At 35.0% G+C, this 25,071-nt stretch overlaps 1 protein-coding gene across 2 annotated transcripts in view; it reads left to right on the top strand.

The window, feature by feature from the left end:
- TRDN (triadin) overlaps positions 1-25,071 on the top strand; it is a 495,585-nt gene that overhangs the window by 354,211 nt on the left and 116,303 nt on the right. For both annotated transcript variants that reach the window (XM_060283977.1, XM_060283978.1), the window contains 5 exons: positions 9,376-9,405; positions 10,130-10,147; positions 13,354-13,386; positions 13,505-13,531; positions 18,344-18,370. In XM_060283977.1, the coding sequence (XP_060139960.1) occupies positions 9,376-9,405; positions 10,130-10,147; positions 13,354-13,386; positions 13,505-13,531; positions 18,344-18,370 (135 nt within the window). The remainder of the gene's footprint in view (positions 1-9,375; positions 9,406-10,129; positions 10,148-13,353; positions 13,387-13,504; positions 13,532-18,343; positions 18,371-25,071) is intronic.

The raw sequence follows: 25,071 nt of genomic DNA, 5'->3' as shown, positions 1-25,071 counted from the left end.
TCAGAGTTGAATTTTGACTGCCAGCTTGTCTGTGTTTACTTTGGAGCTATTATGTGCATACATTTTGTGTGAATGTGTTTTTTCTAGAACATCACTTCACACTAAAGGGTGAACTACTTTTTTAGAAAGTAATTTTAATCTAATATTTCTCAATATACAGGGGGTAAAACACAACCTCTCAAAATCCCGGGCCTCTTATTTCATTAGCAATTTTATCGAATTTCAAAAATACATAAAATACAGACCAATTTTCTCATATTGACTACTTATATCTCTGACACTGACAAGCAACTGATGTTATTTTGTTCTATTATGTTGAAAATAAATCATAGTCCATCACTTGCACTCCACGTCCTTTGGCCAGGATGTCTTGATACGGAGCCATTTATTCCCTGCTGTCAAAAAGAGACTGCACCTGATGGACTTATACAGGCAAGAGAGACTTTATTCAAGACTATTGTGATAGGGGTCGAGTCTGTTTACAATAGGAGAAATTGAGCTCAACTCCGCTGAAACAAAAATGAGAGTTTTAAAGTTCTGGTATGAGCTCGTAGAAAAGCACTGGAGGATGTTGGTGGGTTTGGAGTGGGAGCTGGTCAATGTGATGAGGCCATCTGGGTTTTTTAATTTCCTATGAAATTAGGCTCCTACCCTTCCACAGAGACTGGGATATAGGACTGCTATCTCCTTTGATGATTATGTTTCAAAGTGATGTCTTGCAGATCTTGAGAAAGATATTTCTGGTTGTAGAAGATTTATGTTTCAAAGGGACAGAGAAAGAATTTACAACTGCAAGTTTTCTAAAGTAAATGCTCTGCTAAAAGGGTGGTCAGGGGCCTATAGTCAAGAAGAAAACTGTCTAAACTTTATTCAAGTTGATGGGAATGTTAAGGCCTTCTAAGTCACTGTGACTCTATTTAGAGATGTTTCTAATGCACAGCCTGACTACTCTTAGATAGGGTCTCTAGCTATCACTACTGTTTATTAATCTAGGCAATGGCATGTAGATATAAGCAATCACTTATGACTTTGAAAATGACAATTATATTCTAAATTAGTGTTCATATGATCTGAGAAAAAATAAGAAAACAAGTGTTATATTTTATATTTAGTATCATCAGAATTTTACATAGTCCTGATAGCTTGAGAGTCACATTCTGCTTCTGTTAAACAAGAATCTAAGAGTCAATAGATCTGAGAAGGAGAAAATATTTTAGTTGGTTATTACTTACCTAGGAGAGAAAAACATAGTATCATAAAAGTCAACTAATACATATCACTGTGTTTATTGTAAAGGCATAGAAATCAGTATTAATTCCCCATATACACATAGCAAATATTTCAGTGCATTTTGGAAATTATATCATTTATATGATCAACATTGTGGTGTGTATACAGAGACCTTACAAGAAAAAAGAGATAGTAAGTTCCTGATACAGCTTTTGACAGATAGTAAGTGCTCAAAGATGTTTATCTTCCCTCCATCCTTCCTTCTTCTGAATAAAGAACAATTTACCATTTGATTTAGGTAAAGGAGTAATAGGAACAGTTATTTTTCCACTCATTGGCATTCAAACCAAAGTATTAGAAGACTTCTGGGTATATGAAACAGTAGCCGTAGCCAATCACAATTCACAGCTATAAGCTTTATACGTATTTTTTTCCCCTCGTTGCTATGATTGGTTCTGTTTTTCCTGAATTATGTGGCTTTTTTCACTTTTCTGAAAAATTGTCCATATGCGATGGACAAGTTTTGGAAGAGCCTGGGGAGCCCAAGCAGAGCTTTGCCTTTGGAGACTCAAGTAATCCAGTGTACATCACCAGCTGTGAAATATATAAAACATATACTCCTGACTATTTCTTAATATTGTCATCACTATCATCATTATTATTATTAAATTGTCATTTCCAAAGGGTTTTATGGATTATCTCTCATCTCTTGTTTGGAAAACTTTTTTTTTTTTTGCGGTACGCGGGCCTCTCACTGTTGTGGCCTCTCCCGTCGCGGAGCACAGGCTCCGGACGCGCAGGCTCAGCGGCCATGGCTCACGGGCCCAGCCACTCCGCGCCATGTGGGATCTTCCCGGACCGGGTCATGAACCCGTGTCCCCTGCCCCAGCAGGCGGACTCTCAACCACTGCGCCACCAGGGAAGCCCTGGAAAACTTTTTAAATTGGTAAGATGATGATATTTAACGTAAAAACTATTCAGCGTAATTTTCATTGCTCTCAATGTATAGCAGGAGAATAGGCTTAATGGCCAGCTATTCTAGGCAGTGGCTTGATTTTACATTTCACGAGTTCGTATTTCCCTCTCTGTATCTTCTGTTAAGCAAAGCAGAGGAGGTATATGGACTTAAGCTTCTTGGCTCTTGTTTCTTATTTTCAATGATCTCAGTAAAGATTATAGAAATCTTTTCCGTAGAGGCAGGAAGCACATTTTTCCTCAAATGAGGCAAGTTTAATACAAATCATCAGGTGGCATACAATTTGGATTTTCAGTATTTTATTTTACACAAAGTTTATTCACGTTCCACCTTTTTGGATATAGTCAAAGATACTAAAGGTTGACAACTTTCCTGAAAAAAAAGAGAATAAGGGGGGTTTCAGGGATTTAATTAGAATGCTCTTGAGAAGTTTTTGTGGTGAATTTTAAAATACAGAAATAAAAGTGCATATGAACTTCTTTATGATAAGCAGGCATCAGGCCACAAAGAACTTCTTGCATTAGTGAACTCTGAAGATTTGCTGTTCATATTAAGATCTTATTACAGCATGTCTCATCAAATCTCTTTCACAAAACTTAGCAAGAGAGACCCTTGGCTCCATTGAGCTTTGCCCATCAAGTTCACTGTCGTTAGCAGTTTTGGTGTCAGAGCAAGCATATCTTAGCCTAAGTAGAGTAACGTTTCTGAATAAATGTTCAGCTGAGGTCCTTCTGTGAGAAGCCTTTTTCTACTGAAGTTGCCACTCTTTCTCCCTCGGCAGACACTTTCCTTGTGATTTATTAACACACGTTCCTACTGTCCATCAGGTTCCCAAAGTCAAAGTCCTAATCAAATTATATTTTTCTTTGTAAACATATACTTATTCCTTTATTTCTTCTTATAGAGTCATCCCATTCTCTTTGCAGACACCAGGACTCAAATTGTAGTGTAAACTTTGACTCCTGTGTTTCCTTTGCCACTAAAATTTAGTCCTCCGGAATTTTTAATTTGACTAAACTCTCTTGTCTAATCCATCCTAAAGTAATCAGAAAAGCTAATCTTCACTCACAGCCTCCATTCCTTCAGTTGCGACCTCACATCCTCATTTGTGACCTCATGTTGGTCTTACTAACCTTTTGCATGAACCAGGGAAACGGTCTTGAAAATCAGAGGTTCTCAAGATGTGGTCAAGGACTACTGGAAGTACCTGAGGCCTTTTCAGTGGTTCTGCAAGATCAAAACTATATTGATAAAAATATGGATTTATCATTTCCTTCTCACTCTCATTCTCTTATGAGTGTGCACTAGAGTTTTCCAGAAGCTACACAGTGTGTGATATTGCAACAGAATGAATGCTTAAGGAGATATGCGAATCCAACTATCTTTGCCAGACATTAAGGAGATTCACAAAAGTGTAAAACAAAGTCCTTCATCTCATCATTTTTTTGGTATTGGAAAATATATTTGTCATAAAAAGTATATTTATGGTAACAGGTAACAGGTTTAAAATTTTTTGATTAATAAATATATATTTAAAAATATTATCAGCTTTATTTTTTAAAATTATAAATGTCATAGATAGAATAAAAGCTGTTTGGGGTCCTTTACAATTGTTAAGATTTTTATAGGAGTCCTGAGATAAAAACGTTTGAGTATCTCTGACCTAAATAATCATTCTGCCTGTAATGTTTTCCCTAAATATTTTCTTCCAAAATACTGAACTGACTTCATGAAACACTTTATGTCATTACCTATTTAAAATAGTCAGTGGCACCACACTGACCACAGAACATAGTCTACAAGCCTTAATCTGTAACTTAAGTCCCCACAGAGTGTTTCCTGACCTCCTGTCAAGCACATATCAAGGCAAAGTCAAAGCCAAGGACTGACAAATTCCACCAGTAAAAATACAATGATCTCTTTTGAAATTGAGACAGTTTATTACTTTCATGGCCAGCAAAAGCAAGGGTATCTAAAGGTGCCAGCTCTTCATTGTCCTTGTCCCACACACCAAAAATTCAACACACCAGATAATTCAGCACAAGTTAGGGACAGCTTTTTGCTGAGGACTCAAATCTGGACTACAGCCAGTGGTCTCCAGGTCTGTTCTCAAAGGGTTCTAGGCAGGAGAACCCAGGAGGTGATGAGAAGTTGTCTTATGACAACCTCCAGGAGAGACAGAGAGGCATGTGGAAGATGACCTCATAGAAAGTCCTCATAGGCCTCCCATCCCCTTAACGTTCTTGAAGGATCACAAGACATCCTGCCAGACTCAGAATTAGCTGTGGTTCAGATCTTTGCCTGAATGGCATATATGGCTAGTGCAAAGCCACCAGGGCACCGTGGTGGAACCTGTACCCTACTCTCCCACCCAGTTTCTTCCTTTGTATATTATGTGTTTCATCCATACTAAGTCACTTTCAATTTTACAGATACAATGTGCTGTCTAGCCATTGTCCCTTCTATTATCATAATAGATCTTACCCTTTCCTTTTCCTTCTATGAATACTCAGTGTTCTTAGGGCTCAAGATAAATTCTCTTCCCTCTAGGACAAGGGTCCCCAACCCCCCGGGGAACCAGGCCGCACAGCAGGAGGTAAGCAGCGAGCGAGTGAGGGAAGCTTTATCTGCCACTCCCCATTGCTCCCCACCGCTCCCCATTACTTGCATTACTGCCTGAGCCATCCCCCACCCACCTCGTCCATGGAAAAATTGTCTTCCATGAAACCCGTCCCTGGTGCCAAAAAGGTTGGGGACCACTGTTCTAGGATGTCTGTCTGAACCTCCCAATTAAATATTTTTTCTCGGGGCTTCCCTGGTGGCGCAGTGGTTGAGAGTTTGCCTGCCGATGCAGGGGACATGGGTTCGTGCCCTGGTCCGGGGAGATCCCACATGCCGCGGAGCGGCTGGGCCCGTGAGCCATGGCCGCTGAGCCTGTGCGTCCGGAGCCTGTGCTCCGCAATGGGAGAGGCCACAACAGTGAGAGGCCCGCGTACTGCAAAAAAAAAAAAAGAAATTTCTCTTTCATTTATAATCTCCCTTCAGAGTTTTTGTGTACTTCCTTAGTATTGTTTATTTCATGCCCCTTGTACTTCATATTACTTGCATCATTTTCCTTCTATTCTACTTGACTTTAAGACTTTTGACTAAAGGGACCATGTCTAATTCACTTTCATCCCTTACAGGAACTAACACATTTCCTTAGTTTGTACATTGCTCAACAAATATTTATTCTGTGAATGAATCAGTAATATCTAGGACTCTTAAGATAAATATTATAGCCACAAGAAGTAAGAGTAGGCACTCAAATTTTCATATCCCAGGCAAGAAACGATTTTTTTTTCAAATTGGGAGTTGTATTATAGTGAGCTTTTTAGGTCTGGGAATTTATAGTCAGTTACTAACAATTTTATCTTAAGTGTATATGATCGTTAGCTGCTACTTGAGTTGCACTAGCAGATCTAGGTAGATCTCATTCAACTAACCTCAGCTTTGTTGATGAAATCCTAGGGGTTGGAAAGCCTGTGGGGTTTTTTTTTTAATAAACTTATTTATTTTATTTATTTATATTTGGCTGCATTGGGTCTTTGTTCCTGCACCCGGGCTTTCTCTAGTTGCGGCGAGCGGGGCCTACTCTACATTGCCTTGCATGGGTTTCTCATTGCGGTGGCTTCTCTTGTTGCAGAGCACGGGCTCTAGGCACGTGGCCTTCAGTAGTTGTGGCTCGCGGGCTCTAGAGCTCAGGTTCAGTAGTTGTGGTGCATGGGCTTAGTTGCTCTGTGGCATGTGGCATCTTCCCGGACCAAGGATTGAACGCATGTCCCCTGCATTGGCAGGTGGATTCTTAACCACTGCACCACCAGGGAAGTCCTCAAGCCTGTGGGTTTTTCAACACAGGTTATCTTCTGAAGGATACAGCTCCATTGAGAACTAGCCAGATGAGATTTATTATTTACTGTAACTTAGGGCAAGGCCAAGTAGAGTTGAATGCATGTGAGAATTAGTCCTAAGTTCTAGGACTTCATCATTGAGATCTGAAGAGGAATCATGCTGAAGAACAATGCAAAGTTTCTGTTGTAATTGAATAAGGATGCCAATTGGCAAGTCACACACACACACACACACACACACACACACACACGGCATACTTCATTACCTGATTTATTAGACTATCAGAGAGTTAATTTTTCCCTTCAATATGAATTGGTATTTCATTTTCCTCTGGCATCATTCATGAACATAATAGACCATACCTGATACATTGCTAAAGTTGAGTGAGTGATGAATTGAACAGATTGCAAACACATCACTGCTTTTCAATCAGCTGCTGTGGGTCTCAATGTTCTTAATAGAAGACTGTTGTTCAGATTATTGGGCAGATGGCCTTTAGGGAGGTATATTCACCAAGTAAGCCTTTATAATATTTTTAAGCCATTTCAGCAGAGTGCTGGGAGCACGTAATGAAGTTTAATAGCATGAGTATTAAGTGCTGGGACTAATAGCTCTTTAGGGTCAGTATGTGATCTTTCAATTTTAAGCATTATATATTTTGGTTTCTCAGGTATTTACTTGTGTAAGTCTGCTACTCTGTTGACTCCTAACCAAAAGACGTGAAATTATGATGACATTTTAAGTGCATTTCACTACAGCTCCCAGTTCTTACAGCAAATATATTGAACTTTAAAGACCTGCTTGATTAGATCATGACTTATTTTTTTACATTTCTACTTTATGAAATACTTTTCTTTATCTCAGTAAGTGATGTACTTTACCTGACCCTGGACTTCATATTATTTTTATTCTTTTATTACAGAACAATGGATATCTAATACAATATTTATCAATTCTTATTACCAGGGAAAAGAAAAACAGATTAAAAACAACAGGCATTCCAGACTTACATATATTGTATTAAGCTTTTTGCCCCTACCCCATGCCAGCATCTAGTTGAAAAATAGGGGGGCTGGAAATAATCTTGTCCTAATATGCCACATTTTAGCCTCTGTCTGTTCAAACATTCTTCCCACGCGTTACCTTCAGTTGTATTTCAACTGTAGGTGCCCACCATAATATGTCTGTGTTTTCCATATTGGCTGTACTCTGGGCTCAAAAGATTGCTCAGCAAGGATCACAGAACCTCTTGGACAGGCAGAAATCCTATCCCAGTATACTGCAGCCAAACTAATTGATAAGTCGTGCTAGCCATTGAACTATACACTTCAGACTTTCATCTGTTGTGGTAGGAGAATCTGTATCTCCAAAAGAGTGGCCACTGCATATTATTAATAAATAGCTAGACATATGAGTAAGATGATAGATGACATTTATCACATTCTTATATGGAATTGTTTTATATAATATTTTTCTAATATTTGAATTACCTGCTTACCTAATTAGGATAATTACTCATCAAGGAAACAAATGAGAAATTGCTTGCAAAGCACATTTGTTTTAGATCATGAATTTGGTCCACTTCATTACAGTTCCTGATGAGAAAATGAATAGCAAGAAAAAGATTGGGTTTTTAGGGTGAGGTGACAGGTATTAAGAAAAATTTAGTCAAAAATTCTTCTTACTAAGGCATACTGGACATAATAGTGTTTAATAAATGTTTACTCAATAAGTGTTCAGTTTCAAGGATATATTATTTTAAAAAATAAGGTTTGTTTTTTCTCTTAAACGTGAAACAAAACCCAATTACAGAAAAAATAGAAATTCAGAAAGAAGACGTTGCAAAACATCATTTTAATGACTATGTTTTTCTATTATGTGGATATACTGTGAATCCCATGAAGAGTTCCCCTACTGTACGGAGGGTACTGGTTAATATTCCCCTTATTTAGAGGTATAAAACAATGTCACAAAGCATCTTCGTATAAGATTTTCTTATGACAATTTTGCATGTTTCTCCTTGGAAATCTAGAAGTTGAACTACTGTGTCAAAAAGTATGCTCATTTTAATGACTTTCTAGATGTTTTTCCCCAAGTTGCTCTCCTAAAATGTGTTTTTAGCTTCTACTTCTGTGGAAGTAGGTTATTACTTTCACCACACTATTACTGTTACTGATTATCATTTTCTCATAAAACAATTCAGTTGAGCATCTAACTGCCTGTTGTGAACAGTCTCCTACTCACTGTCATCTTCAAACATTTTAGGTCCATTACTTCATTGTGGAACTATAATCATGATCCATCTACATCACTATAAGGCACACAGATTCATTAACTTCCAAATTGTTAGTGAATATCTATTGCTCTAGGTTCTAAGCCATATAATTGTCAGCCAGAGAACAGTTTATGTTTTGCAAGCATAAATTCATAGTTCATTATTTTGATTCTAATTTCAGTAATATTCAGATAATTTCAAAACTAAGTTACAGAAGAGGTAAAAGAAAGAAAACAGAATATACAGAATGAAATATTCTAAGCAAAAATTTAAGATGCCTCCATTCTAAAATAAACAAGTTAAAAAAACACTTGTTTTTAATTTCAAGTGATAGGAACAGAGAGTTTCATGGTATAAAAATACTGGAAATAATAAATTTCTCAGATATAGGCTGAACACCCAAAAGACTAAAAATTGAATAGATGGCTTTTGACCACTGAATGCGTGTTACTACATAGCAGTTACTAAATAAATGATATGTTCGTCAGTAACCCATGAGCCATCATCACCTGTTTCTTTTTCATTACAATATGAATAAGTTAATGTTTGTACTGGAAATGCATCAATTATTCAAGGAGAGTACAATACATTTCACCAGGATTGCTATAGATTGAACAAATGAAGAAATTGCCAACTAAATTCATGGATTCCAACCCATGTCTATAGAAACAGACAGTATATCTGCCCAGTTTGACATTTTATTAAAAGGTCATTAGCTGCTATAGACACATTGTAATTTCTATGCAAATTAGATGTGGATATTTTCCTTTGTATTTTTTCTATATTTTATACATCAAAAGTTTCTCACTTCTTGCCTTAATCTAATACTCCTCCTCTCAAAAACAGAATAATTTATCTTTAAGCCCCATATTCTAGAAATACAACATGCAATCAATCCATTTCATTGAAAATGATTTCAGAGTGTATGGACATTTTGTTGTGAGCTTATCAGTTGTTGATTTTTCTAATCTGCTTTGTCAGTAATTTATATTTGTATTTTCAGATTCCAAGAAAACAAGAACAACTGCAGAAGGTATTGGGAATATTTCCTTTTTCTGTCTTATATTTAATGAACCCCCAAGCAGCATTCCTTTTTAAAGGAGTCACACCAAAGAAAAAACTTAATATGGGATAAAAGAGAGAAAGAGAATATTGAGAAAGAAAGAAAAAGAGAGAGAGTCAAATCTTTCCTGACAATAATGCTATGAGAAATATTTGGCAGTGATAAAAATAAATACTGCCTATGTTTACCTTTCACAGTAATTATTTTCAAAGAAATGTTTGCTGGACAAGAAATTGAACGATGTTCAGTAACAAGCATTTACTTTGCTAAAAAGCATAAATTTAATTAATCTTGGATATACCAGCATCGATGGAACTGAGTAGTTCCTTTAAGTCTTGAATAAAATCATAAATCATGTGGCAAGTATACCTGTGTCTTTTGTATTTGCTCATAAGGGTTTATGTGTACAGGGTGTTTATGTGTTCATATACATTTAAGAAGACTACAAGATATAAGTCATTTAAAATAGTTAAACAGTATAATCCTAGGTTCATTGTCAAATAATGTTTTACAATTAACTAATGGAAACACCTATGATAATCAGCAATACCTCTGAGCAACACTGAGAAATTTAAGGGGAGAGAATGGGAGGAGGCGTAGGAAACATTACAGTGTAATCAATGTGTTGAGGGAGTATACTTTATCTTTGAAAGTTTCATGAGTAATGGCTTTCTGTTTATATTTCTTTCAACAGAACTACCCAAGGGAAAAAGTAAGGAAAGGCATGCAAATTATATATTTTTTCTATTTACTGCTACTACTGTCCTGCTGAAATACCTAGACTTGCGGTTTTGAATCTCCCTTTTCTATATTTTATGCATGTGAACTCTATTTTTTTTGTCAGAATGAAAGAATATACAACCTGGGGAGGGGGTGATCAGAGTGGACTGAAAAGCATGGCACTCTTCCTTAGAGTCCTTTTTCAAATTCATGCAATCGTCTAATAACATTGTCCACAGTCTTAACCAAAAAATATAACTTCACTCCATTAACCAAAACTGTATTATGTTAGTGGAAATTTAGTCTCTGTAATCTGGTTAGTTCTGTAGCTAGAATATAGAACAGAAGTTCTTTTTCAGGTTAGTTTTACAGTCTCTTTTCTGTTTTCTTTGTTCTTGTAATCCATAAATATTTTGGCATGTTCACATGATATATGACATTTTGTCCATAACAGTGTCCTTTTTCCCTACAAACACTGTGAGCTCTGTGAAACTGCATTGCTTGGGATGCATAACATAGGCAGCATCCACTGTTGCTATAACACATTATTAAAGCTTGCTTGCTAATGATTCAGTAAAGCTTGATGCTTTGAGGTTGAGTCTTTTGCAAATGTTTACTCTTCTCTGAAGAAAAACAAACAGAAACAAATAATGTCAACTTAACCTTATTCAATTAGCCATTAATAATCATTCCATTTCCAGGTATGCAGAGCTTTAAAAAATCCTAGTGAAATTAAAAACATGTTTTAAAATATATACCAATTAAAAAAAAAAGATTTACATGCATTTTGGTCCTGCAAAGGTCAGGACATTTGACCTTTTATGTCATAAAAGTGCTCTAAAATGTCCTATGGAGAGAATCATGAAGGTACACTACAACTCAGCCAAGGGGAGCAATCTGTCTATAGAGAACTATGTGGTATTTCGATACCAGATTTATGTGTGTGCACAGCTGCTGATATGGGCACTGGCACACTGATTGATACAGAAACCACTCTATAAACCATTGCACCAGCAGGGAAATGGAGGACAACTGGAGATTTGAAAAATGGTATTTAAATAATATATATGTAACCTTAAGGCCCTTGCTTTATTACAGTCTATATGATTAAAATTTCCCACAGACACACTGCAGCTCCTTGACAATCTTCAGAGTATTGATATATTTAATAAATAAACATGCCTTCCCAGGCATTCATTTAACATTCCAACTGCTTCCCTCCTTGGGAAGTTCTGTGGATTGACTTGGGCAGTAATAAGGACAAGAAAAAGAATTTTCCTCTAAACAACTACTAATTCTTTTCAAATTAACTTATTTGCTCTAGTTTATCATCTGGACCTGCTTTTGTTGTTATCGTCGCATCTTTGAATTTGCTGTATTCAGTTGTTGTTGTTTTTACTTTAAGATTGCTTTATTCAATTATACATCTCCAACCCTATATTCTTATTTTGCTTTTTCTTTTCTAGTTACCACAACTTAAAAGTTGGTTGTTTTTGTGTTTTTGGTTTTTTTTGCAGTCTAAAACAAATCATGGTAGGGAAAACAGGGAGAAGAGTACATGTATTTATGTATACATGTACTCTTCCTGTATATATTTTTGCTAACTCTAGTGAGCTATAATTTTTTCCAAATAAAAAAATCAATTATAAGTATGATTTGACAGTCCCTGTAGATATAAGCATGAATTAATTTGTATTTATTAAGGTAATTCAATAATTACATCTTGAATTATCCCATAAAATAAATGGACTTGACAGCCTTTTCTTGCACATCATCCCAAATTAGCACGGGTATTTTTCTGCTTATACAGTTACTTTCTGATATGATTGGAAGACCCTTATTTTAACTTTGAAATCTCACAGATAGTTGGTAATTGATTTTGGTGCATACCCAAAGCAACTTCCAGTATTTTTTTTTGATTGTTATTACTTTACAAATTTCTTAGAAATGTTTTGATAATTGGTGGTTCAGTTCAGCAATAAATTAAGCAATGCATTTAATTACTCCATGTTTTCCAGGCAGTTTTTAATGTTCTTACCTGTGTTTAATTTTAGCTAAGTCACGTATGCTTCTTCCCTTTGACTTGTAACACTTGGTCAGGCCATTCGTTTTATTTGTTTTATTGCCTGCCTGCTATCTTGGGAGTGAATAAATTGCTCATTATACCTTCACAAGTACAAGCGTGGTAAACAAAATTGTACACTTGAGAGACTGATGAGATAACCATAGGAAATTCGATGACACTATATGTTTCTAAAATATAGTTCTTAGAATTCTTTCAGCATAAACATCTTCTAGTCTCCAAAATATATTCATTAAATGAAACTTGAAGAAATCTCTTTATTTTTCTTTAAAAAATCAGATAATAATGTGTGTATGTTAAAGTATTTCTTGAAAATCATTTAAATTAATTTGACAAGCTTGTCAAATTTTGCTTGTCAAGGCAAAATAAGTAAGAATAGAAATGTAGAAAATAGCACTTCATATAAAATTAGTACCTACACTTCATATAAAATTAGTGCTTATTATAATACAAATGTCAGCTTAATTTTGAGGCCAGAATGATTCTTCATCTCATATAACATTGGCAAAAGTGGGTTCTTAAAAAGGAACACTATATGAAAAATACTCTATAAGGAGCATTTGTCCTAAAAACAAGGGAAGTGTGTTTTGCTTCCCCCTGAAAATTCTTAGTCTATTTTTAGCGTCGTAAATCTGCCTCAGCAAAGACTTTGTCTTAGCTAAACATATACCTTTTCAATATAAGAAAAGTTCACCTTAGAAGAGAAAGTCCAGAGGAAATCTGTTCATCCTTATCTGAGAATTATTTTAAAACAGATGTAATAATTATCCTTTATGCTTACTTTTTATCCCAAATTTATTTCATGTTGATCTAGTAAGAAAGGAAATTAAAAATTTTTCCATCCTTTATAGACCCTACTTTATCTTTCTAGTTTATTATCCATGAAAAATTTTAATTCCTCTAATATCCAGAATAATTTTTATTGCTGCTCTGTGAGGGAAAACAGGGGAAGATTGGAAAAACTCTTTTTAAATATGTGTCGGATATTAGTCTTTTCATGGCAGCTACTATCAGTGCAATACAGCACTAGACATATATGTTTCTTTGTGTTAGGACAATTAAGTTGTGACACATAAAATTGGAAGAATAATAATAACAAAAATAATATGTTTCAGAACAGGAAAAGAAAGAAAAACATATAGAACCAGGTAACTTTTAAAATTCTTCTATCCTCTTAATTTCAAGATATAAAACTTGCAATTGAATAATGAAATGTGATCAAATGGTATAAAATGTTGAATTTTTTTCTTTTCTTGTTTGATACAGCAAAGCCACCAAAGAAGGAACATTCAGGTGAGTCAGACTGAGGTTGCTGGGGTCTTTCTACCTGATGTCCAAAGTTTATTAATGATGTACCCTCAGACGGGGGTAAGGGCCATGACTGGAAAGGGCAGGAAACCCTTCCATCTTATGAGATGTCTTTTTTCCAAGTTCTTGTCATACGGTTAACACCAATGCCATGTTAGAAAATGGAGGCCAAATAGTACATTACACTCTTGCTACTCACTGTGTGTTCTGTGAACCAGCAGCATTAGGAGCACCTGAGAGGTTGTTAGAAATACAGAATCTCTGGTCCCACCCCAGATCTACTGAATCAGCATCTGCAACTTCCTAAGATCCCCAGTGCATTCGTCAAAGCAGTGTTTGAGAAGCACTATTTTACAGTTTAGGGTAGAAAACAGAAACCAAAATAAAAACAAAACCCTTTCTATTATAAGTGCATCTGACATTGCTTTGTTTTGAAAATATGAAATATTCAATTCCAGCAAATATTCTCTCTCTATTCAAAATGTTATTTAATGACACATCTTGAGTACTCAGGGGAGTTGCAATGAGAGTAGAAGTAGATTTTGTCTTCAGTCAATTTACATTCGAATGAGGGGAAGAAAGTGAACTGACAATCAGACAAGCAGAAAAACACATATACAAACAAACAGAAACTAAGAATGCAGTAGGTGTAGATACCAAATGATTTTCTTAAAGGTTTCTGGATTTAACTTGCCCTATTTGTTGTTTCAAATGAAAATAAATGCAACTCCTGCTCAAGGAACTGTACTGATTGTGTGTGTGTGTGTGTGTGTGTATGTGTGTGTGTAAGCTGTCATAACCTCATCTAATGTCCATTAGTCACCCCTCCGATCATATTATATTTAAATGGAAATAGCATTTACATTGGCAATACATTAAAATAGCAATTACAATATTATGTAAATACCCATGCAAATCTAGCTCAACTATACTCCCACCCCTGTCACAGACCACAGCAAACTGCAGATTCGAAACCACATTTCTTATTCTTCTTCCAGGTTTGTAAAACTTCCTCAGAAAACCCTAATCCATTTAGGAGTTTCTCCAGCTAGTTCCCATAGCATCATTTTCTTTTCTATATAAAAACACTTAACATACTCTTATAATCATATTACCTTTTCTTTTTTCCACTTTAAACAGTCAGAAATTAGAATATGAAAATTGTTTTTTATATCTTTATCCAAGAGTGCCTATCATAATGTCAGGAACATTTTAGGAACTTGAAAATGTTTGAGTGGATGAAAAGAGAAATATCAAATAGGATAATCATATTTTTAAAAAAATATAAATATGAATGACTTTTAAATAATTTGCAATATGAAATAATCACACATTTCACACTTCACATTAACATTGATATTACTCACCTATGGGAAGGAACGAATGTTTTTGTCTACCTTACAGAGAACAGAGAACAGATTATGTGTTTGGGGGTAACATTCCCATAACTGAGCCATAACACATATTCTCACTTACGTACATACGCAGAAAGCTGAAATAGAACATAATCAGAGAAACGTATAATGGGGAGACATAAAGAATGACTATGGGTCTAATCAGTTTTAAGAGTGTTTTTTTTTTGGTTAAATGATTTTATTTTTATTAAAAAAAATTTTTTTATTGCGATATTGTTGTTTTACAATGTTGTGTTAGTTTCTACTGTACAGCAAAGTAAAGTAGAGTTCCCTGTGCTATACAGCATGTTCTTATTAGTTATCCATTTTATACATATTAGTGTATATATGTCAATCTCAATCTCCCAATTCATCCCATCCGCCGCCCCCTTCCACTTTCCCCCATTGCTGTTCATACGTCTGTTCTCTATATCTGTGTCTCTATTTCTGCCTTGAAAACTGGTTCATCTGTACCATTTTTCTAGATTCCACATATATGCGTTAATATACGATATTTGTTTTCTCTTTCTGACTTATTTCACTTTATATGACAGTCTCTAGGTCCATCCACATCTCTACAAATGACCCAATTTCATTCCTTTTTATGGTTGAGTAATACTTCTTTGTATATATGTACCACATCTTCTTTATCTATTCATCTGTCGATGGGCATTTAGGTTGCTTCCATGACCTGGCTATTGTAAATAGAGCTGCAATGAGCATTGGGGTGCATGTGTCTTTTTGAATTGTGGTTTCCTCTGGGTATATGCCCAGTAGTGGGATTGCTAGGTCATATGGTAATTCTATTTTTAGTTTTTTAAGGAACCTCCGTACTGTTCTCCATAGTGGCTGTATCAATTTACATTCCCACCAACAGTGCAAGAGGGTTCCCATTTCTCCACACCCGCTCCAGCATTTATTGTTTGTAGATTTTCTTATGATGCCTATTCTTACCTGTGTGAGGTGATACCTCATTGTAGTTTTGATTTGCATTTCTCTAATAATTAGTGATGTTGAGCAACTTTTCATATGCCTCTTGGCCATCTGTATGTCTTCTTTGGAGAAATGTCCATTTAGGTCTTCTGCCCATTTTTTGATTGGGTTGTTTTTGTTTTTTTAATATTGAGCTGCATGAGCTATTTATATATTTTGGAGATTAACCCTTTGTCCACTGATTTGTTTGCAAATATTTTCTACCATTCTGAGTGTTGTCTTTTTGCCTTGTTTATAGTTTCCTTTGCTGTGCAAAAGCTTTTAAGTTTCATTAGATCCCATTTGTTTAGTTTTGTTTTTATTTCCATTACTCTAAGAGGTGGGTCAAAAAAGATCTTGCTGTGATTTATGTCCAAGAGTGTTCTTCCTATGTTTTCCTCTAAGAGTTTTATTATAATGTCTGGTCTTCCATTTAGGTCTTTAATCCATTTTGAGTGTATTTTTGTGTATGGTGTTAGGGAGTGTTCTAATTTTATTCTTTTACATGTGGCTGTCTAGTTTTCCCAGCACCACTTATTGAAGAAACTGTCTTTTCTCCATTGTATATCCTTGCCTCCTTTGTCATAGATTAGTTGACCATAGGTGCGTGAGTTTATCATTGGGCTTTCTATCCTGTTCCATTGATCTATATTTCTGTTTTTGTGCCAGTACCATATTGTCTTGATTACTGTAGTATGAAGTCAGGGAGTCTGATTCCTCCAGCCCCGTTTTTCTTTCTCAAGATTGCTTTGGCTATTCAGGGTCTTTGTGTCTCCATACAAATTTTAAGATGATTTGTTCTAGTTCTGTAAAAAATGCCATTGGTAATTTAATAGGGATTGCATTGAATCTGTAGATTGCTTTGGGTAGTAGAGTCATTTTCACAATATTGATTCTTCCAATCCAATAATATGGTATATCTCTCCATCTGTTTGTGTCATCTTTGATTTCTTTCATCACTGTCTTATAGTTTTCTGAGTACAGGTCTTTTACCTCCTTAGGTAGGTTTATTCCTAGGTATTTTATTCTTTTTGTTGCAATGGTGAATGGGTTTGTTTCCTTAATTTCTCTTTCTGATCTTTCATTGTTAGTGTATACGATTGCAAGAGATTTCTGTGCATTAATTTTGTATCCTGCAGCGTTACCAAATTCATTGATTAGCTCTAGTAGTTTTCTGATGGCATCCTTAGGATTATCTACCTATTATATCATGTCATCTGCAAACAGTGACAGTTTTACTTCTTTTCCAATTTGTATTCCTTTTATTTCTTTTTCTTCTCTGATTGCCGTGGCTAGGACTTCCAAAACTATGTTGAATAATAGTGGTGAGAGTGGGCAACCTTGTCTTGTTCCTGATCTTAGAGGAAATGCTTTCAGTTTTTCACCATTGAGAATGATGTTTTGCTGTGGGTTTGTCGTATATGGCCTTTATTATGTTGAGGTAGGTTCCTTCTATGCCCACTTTCTGGAGAGTTTTTATCATAAATGGGTGTTGAATTTTTTCAAAAGCTTTTTCTGCGTCTGTTGAGATGATCATATGGTTTTTATTCTTCAGTTTGTTAATATGGTGTATCACTTTGATTTATTTGTGTATATTGAAGAATCCTTCCATCCCTGGGATAACTCCTACTTGATCTTTGTGTATAATCCTTTTAATGTGTTGTTGGATTCTGTTTGCTAGTCTTTTTTGAGGATTTTTGCATCTATATTCCACAGTGATATTGGTCTGTAATTTTCTTTCTTTGTGACATCTTTGTCTGGTTTTGGTATCAGGGTGATGGTGGCCTCGTAGAATGAGTTTGGGAGTGTTCCTTTGTCTGCAATTTTTGGAGGAGTTTGCGAAGGATGGCTGTTAGCTCCTCTCTAAATGTTTGATAGAATAGTTTTAAGAGTTTTAATAGCTAAACATTATTATCCAATATTAAATTTGACAAAATACAATAATTTAAATTTCTTGAAATCATTATCTGTTCATTTCATGGTGTGATTACAGTGTAGCAACTTAGCTGTAATTCACTATGTTTTTAAAATTGAAACAATTGGATAATTTATCGATTCACTTCCTTCCTTTCATACCATTTTGTAGACTTTAAGGAAACTGCATTGGCATATATATAAAACCAATCAGATTCTTAAATAATTTAAAATGGAAAACAAAATGAATGAGTCATGAATGAGCATTCTGTGTTGGGAGAAGTTATATGAATATCAGAAAAGAAATCTATGGTTCATGGCATATATTTAAAGTTTATCAAAGAAAATGGCACAGCGTTGTATTTTTTCTTCCTGAGACCTACATTTTTCTTTAGTTTCCAAGGTTATAATATAGTTTTTTTGAAAAAAAAAAAAACTATTTTAGAAAACTATTTTAGAGAGAGACCCAAGGAGACTTGTAACTGACTTAGACCTTATTATTTCTTGTCCTTAACAGCTCCAAGTGAAAAACAAGTTAAAGCAAGTATGTTGACTAAAACTTGAGAAAACAAAAAGCATATTTCAGCAGCTTACTCATTTAACTTCTGCTATAGACAGTGCTAATGCTAATATTTTAGGCTGACTTATCAAATGTTTCTTGCTCTGATTATTTGTTGTGTTAAACTGATATGCATAATTATTCAACCTTGTCTTTTCTGTGAATCAATTCTTATTAAAATTTATCTATAGAGCTTTCACTTGTAAATGTTAATTTGTCCAGGTCATAACCTCTTTTTTGAGTTGTTTATATTTTTGTTTCCCATTTTGCAGAATGATAAGTGATGTTTTCAGTTTCTTAAACACATTAGAAAATTTTCCTAGTGATTAATCACTTGATCAAACCAGGAGGCAACATAATTTGTCTACTATGAAAGTTATTGTGTCTTTAATGAAAAGGAAACCCCCAACAATTTTAAGTACTGCTCTTGCAGTATCACAATTTTCTTTTAAGACTTCTATCCTCAGATTTAGAATAAATATTGACTGACAACTATAGTATACCATGGCATTTGCATCATTAGTGGCTTTGACAATACGTTAAAGGATAAATGCTTTTTTCTTTGTTGGTATTTCTCAATTCAATGAAGTATCTAACAGATGGCCATTCATGAAAATTTAGGCATAATGGCGTATATTTGAGTTTAGAAAAAATATTCTTTTAGCTTCTCTAAGCTTTGTATATAAGATTTAAGATCAAACCTCATTTCTGTGCATTATATAAATATGTTTACATTTTCCTTTTGATTTAGAGTTGCATAAGTATTAATGATGGTACTAATACAAAAAACAAATGCATGTTTTATTTATTGTCAGATTTTTGAGACAGGGTATATCATTGGTGAATATATCAGAAAAAAATTGGAAAATATAATATTGAGTAGCTTGGTGTCTTTTAAAAAAAATTGCAGTTGGAAATGTTTACGTAGACATTGTAGACCTTAAGGAAAGGTGTAACATGAATCTAAAATTCCAGTTATATTTTCATGACAATTTTTAGTTGAATATAAGCTGATTAGAACTTCATATTACAGAGCATTTAGTATGCTAATACTTAGTCTGTAGAAATGCATAATCAAGAAAATATATAAAACAAAACCGATAATTTTGCAGAACTGGTAGAGGACTCTAGATTGAAGATTACTCTGAAAATGAAAATTTTCTTCCTAGAAAAATGTGACATTTAGATAAAAATATTCATTTGCAATAAAAAAAAAACCCTGTAAGTTCTGCTATCTATGAAACACTCTCCAATCAAGTTTTGAAGAGATCAGCATCTTTTGCAGGAAATTAACAAATTTAGGTTGCCAAATCATCTTAGACCCAGTATAAAGGTTTCAAAAGAATTAATATTCAATCCCTTGTATGGTTGAACGATTTGGACTTGACATGGGCATTATCTCCCAGTACAAAAGTTAGAGATAATTCATAAATTGTTTAAAATCTCTGCTAGCAATGTGACCATCCATTTCCCCAAATAAGAACTGGTTTTTTTTGGTCTTGAAATCATACAACAGAAGAATATTTACATAGCTTTTATATACAGTGAGCTATTTATAAAGTTAATGCCTAAGGCATATCATTACAAATACTCTTGAAAATTCCTTCTGTCACCCACATAGTAAGGACACATAGTTTTGTGTGTATAACCTGAATATTTAGGATATGATTTTACATTATCTTAAATTATGAGAGCAAATGAGAGAGTGAGATGTATAGTTTAATTAACATAAATTAAGTATTTATGTGATACAATTTCATGGTATTGAATTAAAAAGGATAGGTGAAATTGACAGGACTAGAGCAAGTCCATGGAAAAAGTAAAAGGTAATTTGTCTTTAGCACTCAGTTAAAGAGATAACAAGAATGTGAATTGAATTTGTGGTGTGGAACTGTTTGCTCTAGGTCTTAAGAAACCAAAATCACTGTAAGAAAAACACTAGAGGACACAGACTAGTTTGGGAACTGTATCAGTACAGGGTGGATGTTCTCATGGTACCATGAGCTTGAAGAAAAGGGAAGCCCTTCATGTTCAATGATGTAGCAAGCACTACAGAGGGCACTTAATGACTCCACTTGTAAAGTTATTTGTCAGGGATTATGGGGATGGAGGAAGAGTGCCTTTGACCAATAGAGATGCCAAATCTAGATTTACTATTTCCGCAAGTCAACACAGATTCCTTTATCATCCTGTGTACAGAAATGCCTCAACACACCCAGTTCTCCCTGCAGTCCACTGCACACACACTCCCTCACCCCCACCGCCACATTGGATAGAGACAGAGGGGTTGATGATATGATTAGTCATTTCCAAGGAGGAGGAGGACCAAGACTCACAGGCATTTCAGATCTTTAACACTCCTCTTGGTGAATCAAGAGGGAATGTAGTAGACAGTGCTTAGCAAATATATTTGACCACATCACCCTCTTTTTTCCAAAGAACACTTCAAGGACCAGTATTCATCAAAACCTTGGGAAGCACTACCATACATTACTTCGTTCCTCATATCGAGGACCATAGGGCTTTGATCATGCATTCCATGTGCATGTTTGACCAGCCTGTGGTCAGTTTGAATTCTGAGTGAAAAAGACACCAAAGACCAGGTCAGGGGCCAAAGTCTAGTTATTTTTAATTGTGGGCCTAAATTTGAATTAAATGACAATGGTCAGGCATTTTTCATTCCTTGGTTTTAACACTACACTAGATTTTTGTGGTACGCTCAGCCACCAGGCCTGACTCTGCTTATCACCTTAACTACATTTCAATACCTAAATTTGTGAGTCACATATCTATCTCTTGATCTAGTAATATATGTCAGATCATTCAGGAGAAGCCAGTATGCAGAATTTAAAAATAAAACCCCTTTGGATTTATTTAGTTTTATGATGTTAGAAGACTATTTGGGGACAGCTTATGTTAGTTAGAAAGTGGCATGGCTTTTTCGACATAGTTTAAATATTCTGTCATGGAAATTGCTGGGGGGAAAGATCTATGGGCCTGAACTAGTAGATCTGATATCAGGGGTGTGTGTCTAGACCACAGGTTGTATGACATATATGACAGGTATCTCAGTTGTTTAGGGAAATCTGGGTTTATTCATATTATTCTGGAATAATTATTACTAACACCTTCTTTCACCTGCTTAGTTTGGATAATAAATTATATGATCACTACCCAAATCACAGATGATGCTGACTGAATGAACTCAAAATAGTACTGATACAATGCCAGGGGATGGTTTGGGGAGGTTTAAGTGCCAGGAAAACTAGACTGTGAGAAACCTGGGACTGACTTAGATGTTAGGCCAAGATGTGCTTCTTGTTCAATCCCACGTATAGAGCCAAGGTTGGTGTACTGAGTGCCAGCACAAAATTGGAAAAATGTCATGGTTTGGAGCTTAAGAACATTTATCAAGTTTGGTTCAAAGAGATCCAAGCTATATAGATGAGAACTTGCAGAAGTAGAATCTGAGTTCAGTTTAGACATTAGGAAGTAGAGAGGAGGAAGAGAGAATTTCAAATAGAAAATCAGGAATAAATTTTAATATTGTGAAAATATAATAATGAGTACAGCAAAATAAGTATGAAGTATGACTATTGAGACAAGTACTTTGTGACCTGAGTCTTATTAATAAAACAGTGTCATGATACTGTGTTTTCAAGGGAGCATGGTATTGGTGCAGATCTAAACAAGTTTTCCAAAGGACAAACAGGAACAAAAAGAGACCTAAAATGATTCCACTTGAGCAAAAATCTGATATAAGAAAAAGCAGCCATTTCAATAATTAGAGAATAGAGAGATTATCTTAAAATGTTGCTGATGTAGTTGGTATTCATTGCCAAAATAAAAAAAAAATGTAATTTATTCCTACTTTGTACAATTCCAAAATATCAACTCCAGATGGTTCAGGGACTTAAATGGTAAAAATAAAACAAGCCATTAATTTAAAGAAAAAAGTATAGGAAGATATATGTATATATTTTCTTGAAGTATGGTTGGATCATAAAAATTATATATATAAACTCAAGCTGTAAACAAAAAATCTAATGTACTAAAATGATTACAGTAAAATTTAAAACTCATCAATAGATGCCATAAAGAGATAAAAGACAAGTTACAATTTTGGAAAAGGTATTTGTAGTATATATAAGTAACTAGAGGTTAGTAATGAAAAATAAGTAACTCTAAAAATAAAAAACAAAAAGAGAAAGAACTTGATAGACTAATGCATAGAAAAAATGAGCAAAAGATATGTTAGGATCAAAAAGAAAACAAAACAAGACACAAATTGCCTATAGACATATCAAAAATATTTAACCTCTTAGTAATAATGAAAATGTACTTAAAACCACAATACTATTTTACATATATCAAATTGACCAAAAATGGAGAAAAATGTTCATTCTGGTGATGGTGATGATATGAAGCAATAGAAACTCTCACATACAGTGTTAGTGTAAAATTTTGGGGAAAAATATGGCTTTTATCTGGTGAAGTTAAACAGAGACACATGCTATGTCCTAGCAATTTCACTTCTAAGAAAATTCTTGCACATTACACCAGGATTCATATACAGGAATATTCATAGCAGCGTTATTTTATAACACATACAGGACATGACCTAGTGTCCATTGGCAGGAAAATGGATACATAATTTGTAGAATACGTACAAGTGGAATACTATACAGCAGTTAAATCAATCAACTACAGTTCCTCATATCAACGTGGCTTGTATAAAAAGTTAAACAATTTATTTAAGTAAACAATGAATCAAATAGGGCAGTAACAAAACCGATAAATGATGAGGGGCACTCCACCATTGGGGGGTAGGGCAAAGGTTTTTATAGAGAATACATGGAAGCAAAGCAAAAATATATATTTAACTGACTATAACATATATTGTCTTATTTGGGAAAATTAGTCATTTGGCTAAATAACTAAATAATTTAGTTTGTTTAGCTTATGATAATTGCTTTTGAGTATCACTCAGATTTGAGATAAATCTAGTTGACTCTGGCTTTGGTTTGTTTAGGTAGACCACCAAAGGCACTAAAGCTACCCAAGTCTAATGGCCATCTTGTTAAACAGTTTTAACACTGAGTCTCAGCACACATTTTAAAGGAAGCAAATTATAAGAATTAAAAAGTATAAGTCAATTTATATAGTTATATCACTAAACAATATAATTCAATCTGTAAAAAATGTCCTTAGCTTTGTTTAGAGGTAAATTCATGTAATAAAAAATGTACAGGAAAATAAAGAAATTATTAATACAAAATATAGGACAGTGATAATTCTGAGATGAAGAGAGAGGTATGCAGTGGTAATAGGACAAGTAAGAGGTTTCAAAGTCTTTGGTGATATTTTATTACTTAAGTTTACAGGGGGTTACAAAGATGTGCATTTTTTATTGCCATTCATTAAAATATGCACATATGTTATCACATATGTTATACACCTTTATGCCTTTCATTTATATTATATCTTTCACAATGAAACAATCTTAAAAAATAGAGAATGAGAAGATAGAAGTGGTGACACGGAGTATAGCAGCTCTCTGGAGACCATGGTGGACCACAGAGAGATGAGGTAGTTGAGGTAGGGGACACGTAGGAGCGAAGGCCGTGGTGGTCTGAAGTTATAAATGGTGACATTTTGTGTTTCTGAGCTGATGTGAAAGCATCAGTGAAGTGGAAAGCAGATGAAGTAGCAGAGAGAGGCAGTACTTGCAAGAGTAACGTCATTGTCTATGCAAAAGGAGTTGGGATGCAGGGCAAATTTGGAGGAATTGGTATTAAATAGGGAATGATGATCCTATGGGTGTGGAAAGAAGACGAATGGTGCTGGTATGAGCTGGTGAGGTGGTGAAAAGATGAGATAGCCTAGTTTGCTTCTACTTTCTCTATGAAGATCCCAACAGCAACTTGCTTTTATGTTACAGGATGTTGGAAGTTTGAGAAAGGAGGGGTATTCATGAACCACTTGACTAGAAAAATGAGAAAGTAACTTCACTAGGTCTGTGGTAGTATTGCTGATCAGTGCTGGGCACTCTGTTACACACTGTGACTAGACATTTGAAGTCAGATCTGCAGCAGATGAGGGCCTTCCTGCAGTTTGGATGGCGGCTCAGGTGGCAGGCATAGAGTAGGTTTGCTGTTTTGGCACATGTAGTGGATAGAATTGCATCCCCTCAAAAGATATGTTGAAATCCTAACTAGTACAGTACCTGTGAATGCAAGCTTATTTCAAAAATGGTCTTTAGTGGTGTAATCATGGTAAGATGAGGCTATACTGGATTAGAATGGGCCCTAAATCCAATGACTGATGCCCTTTTAAAGAGAGGGAGATTTAGAGACACAGACATATTCAGAAGGAAGGCAGCCGTATGAACATAATGGGAGAAATTGGAGTGATGCAGCTACAAGTCAAGGAATGCCGAAGATTGCTGGCAACCAACAGAAGCTAGGAAGAGGCAAGGAAGGATTCTTCCCAAGAGCCTTCAGAGCAAGTTTCGGAGGGCCTTGGCAACACTTTAGTGCTGGACTTCTAGCCTCCAGAACTGTGAAAGAATAAATTTCTGTTGTTTTTAGCCACCTAATAACTTAAAGGCTGCCCTAGAAACTTAATATACCAGATGACTATGGAAACAAACAATAAGTGAATGATTTAACCATGGTTTATTTAAA

Source organism: Globicephala melas, chromosome 14 (genome assembly GCF_963455315.2).
Source record: "Globicephala melas chromosome 14, mGloMel1.2, whole genome shotgun sequence".
In the NCBI taxonomy this organism is placed as follows: Eukaryota; Metazoa; Chordata; class Mammalia; order Artiodactyla; family Delphinidae; genus Globicephala; species Globicephala melas.
Note: the sequence above shows the minus strand (reverse complement) of the source record. Positions and strands in the feature narration are given on the sequence as shown.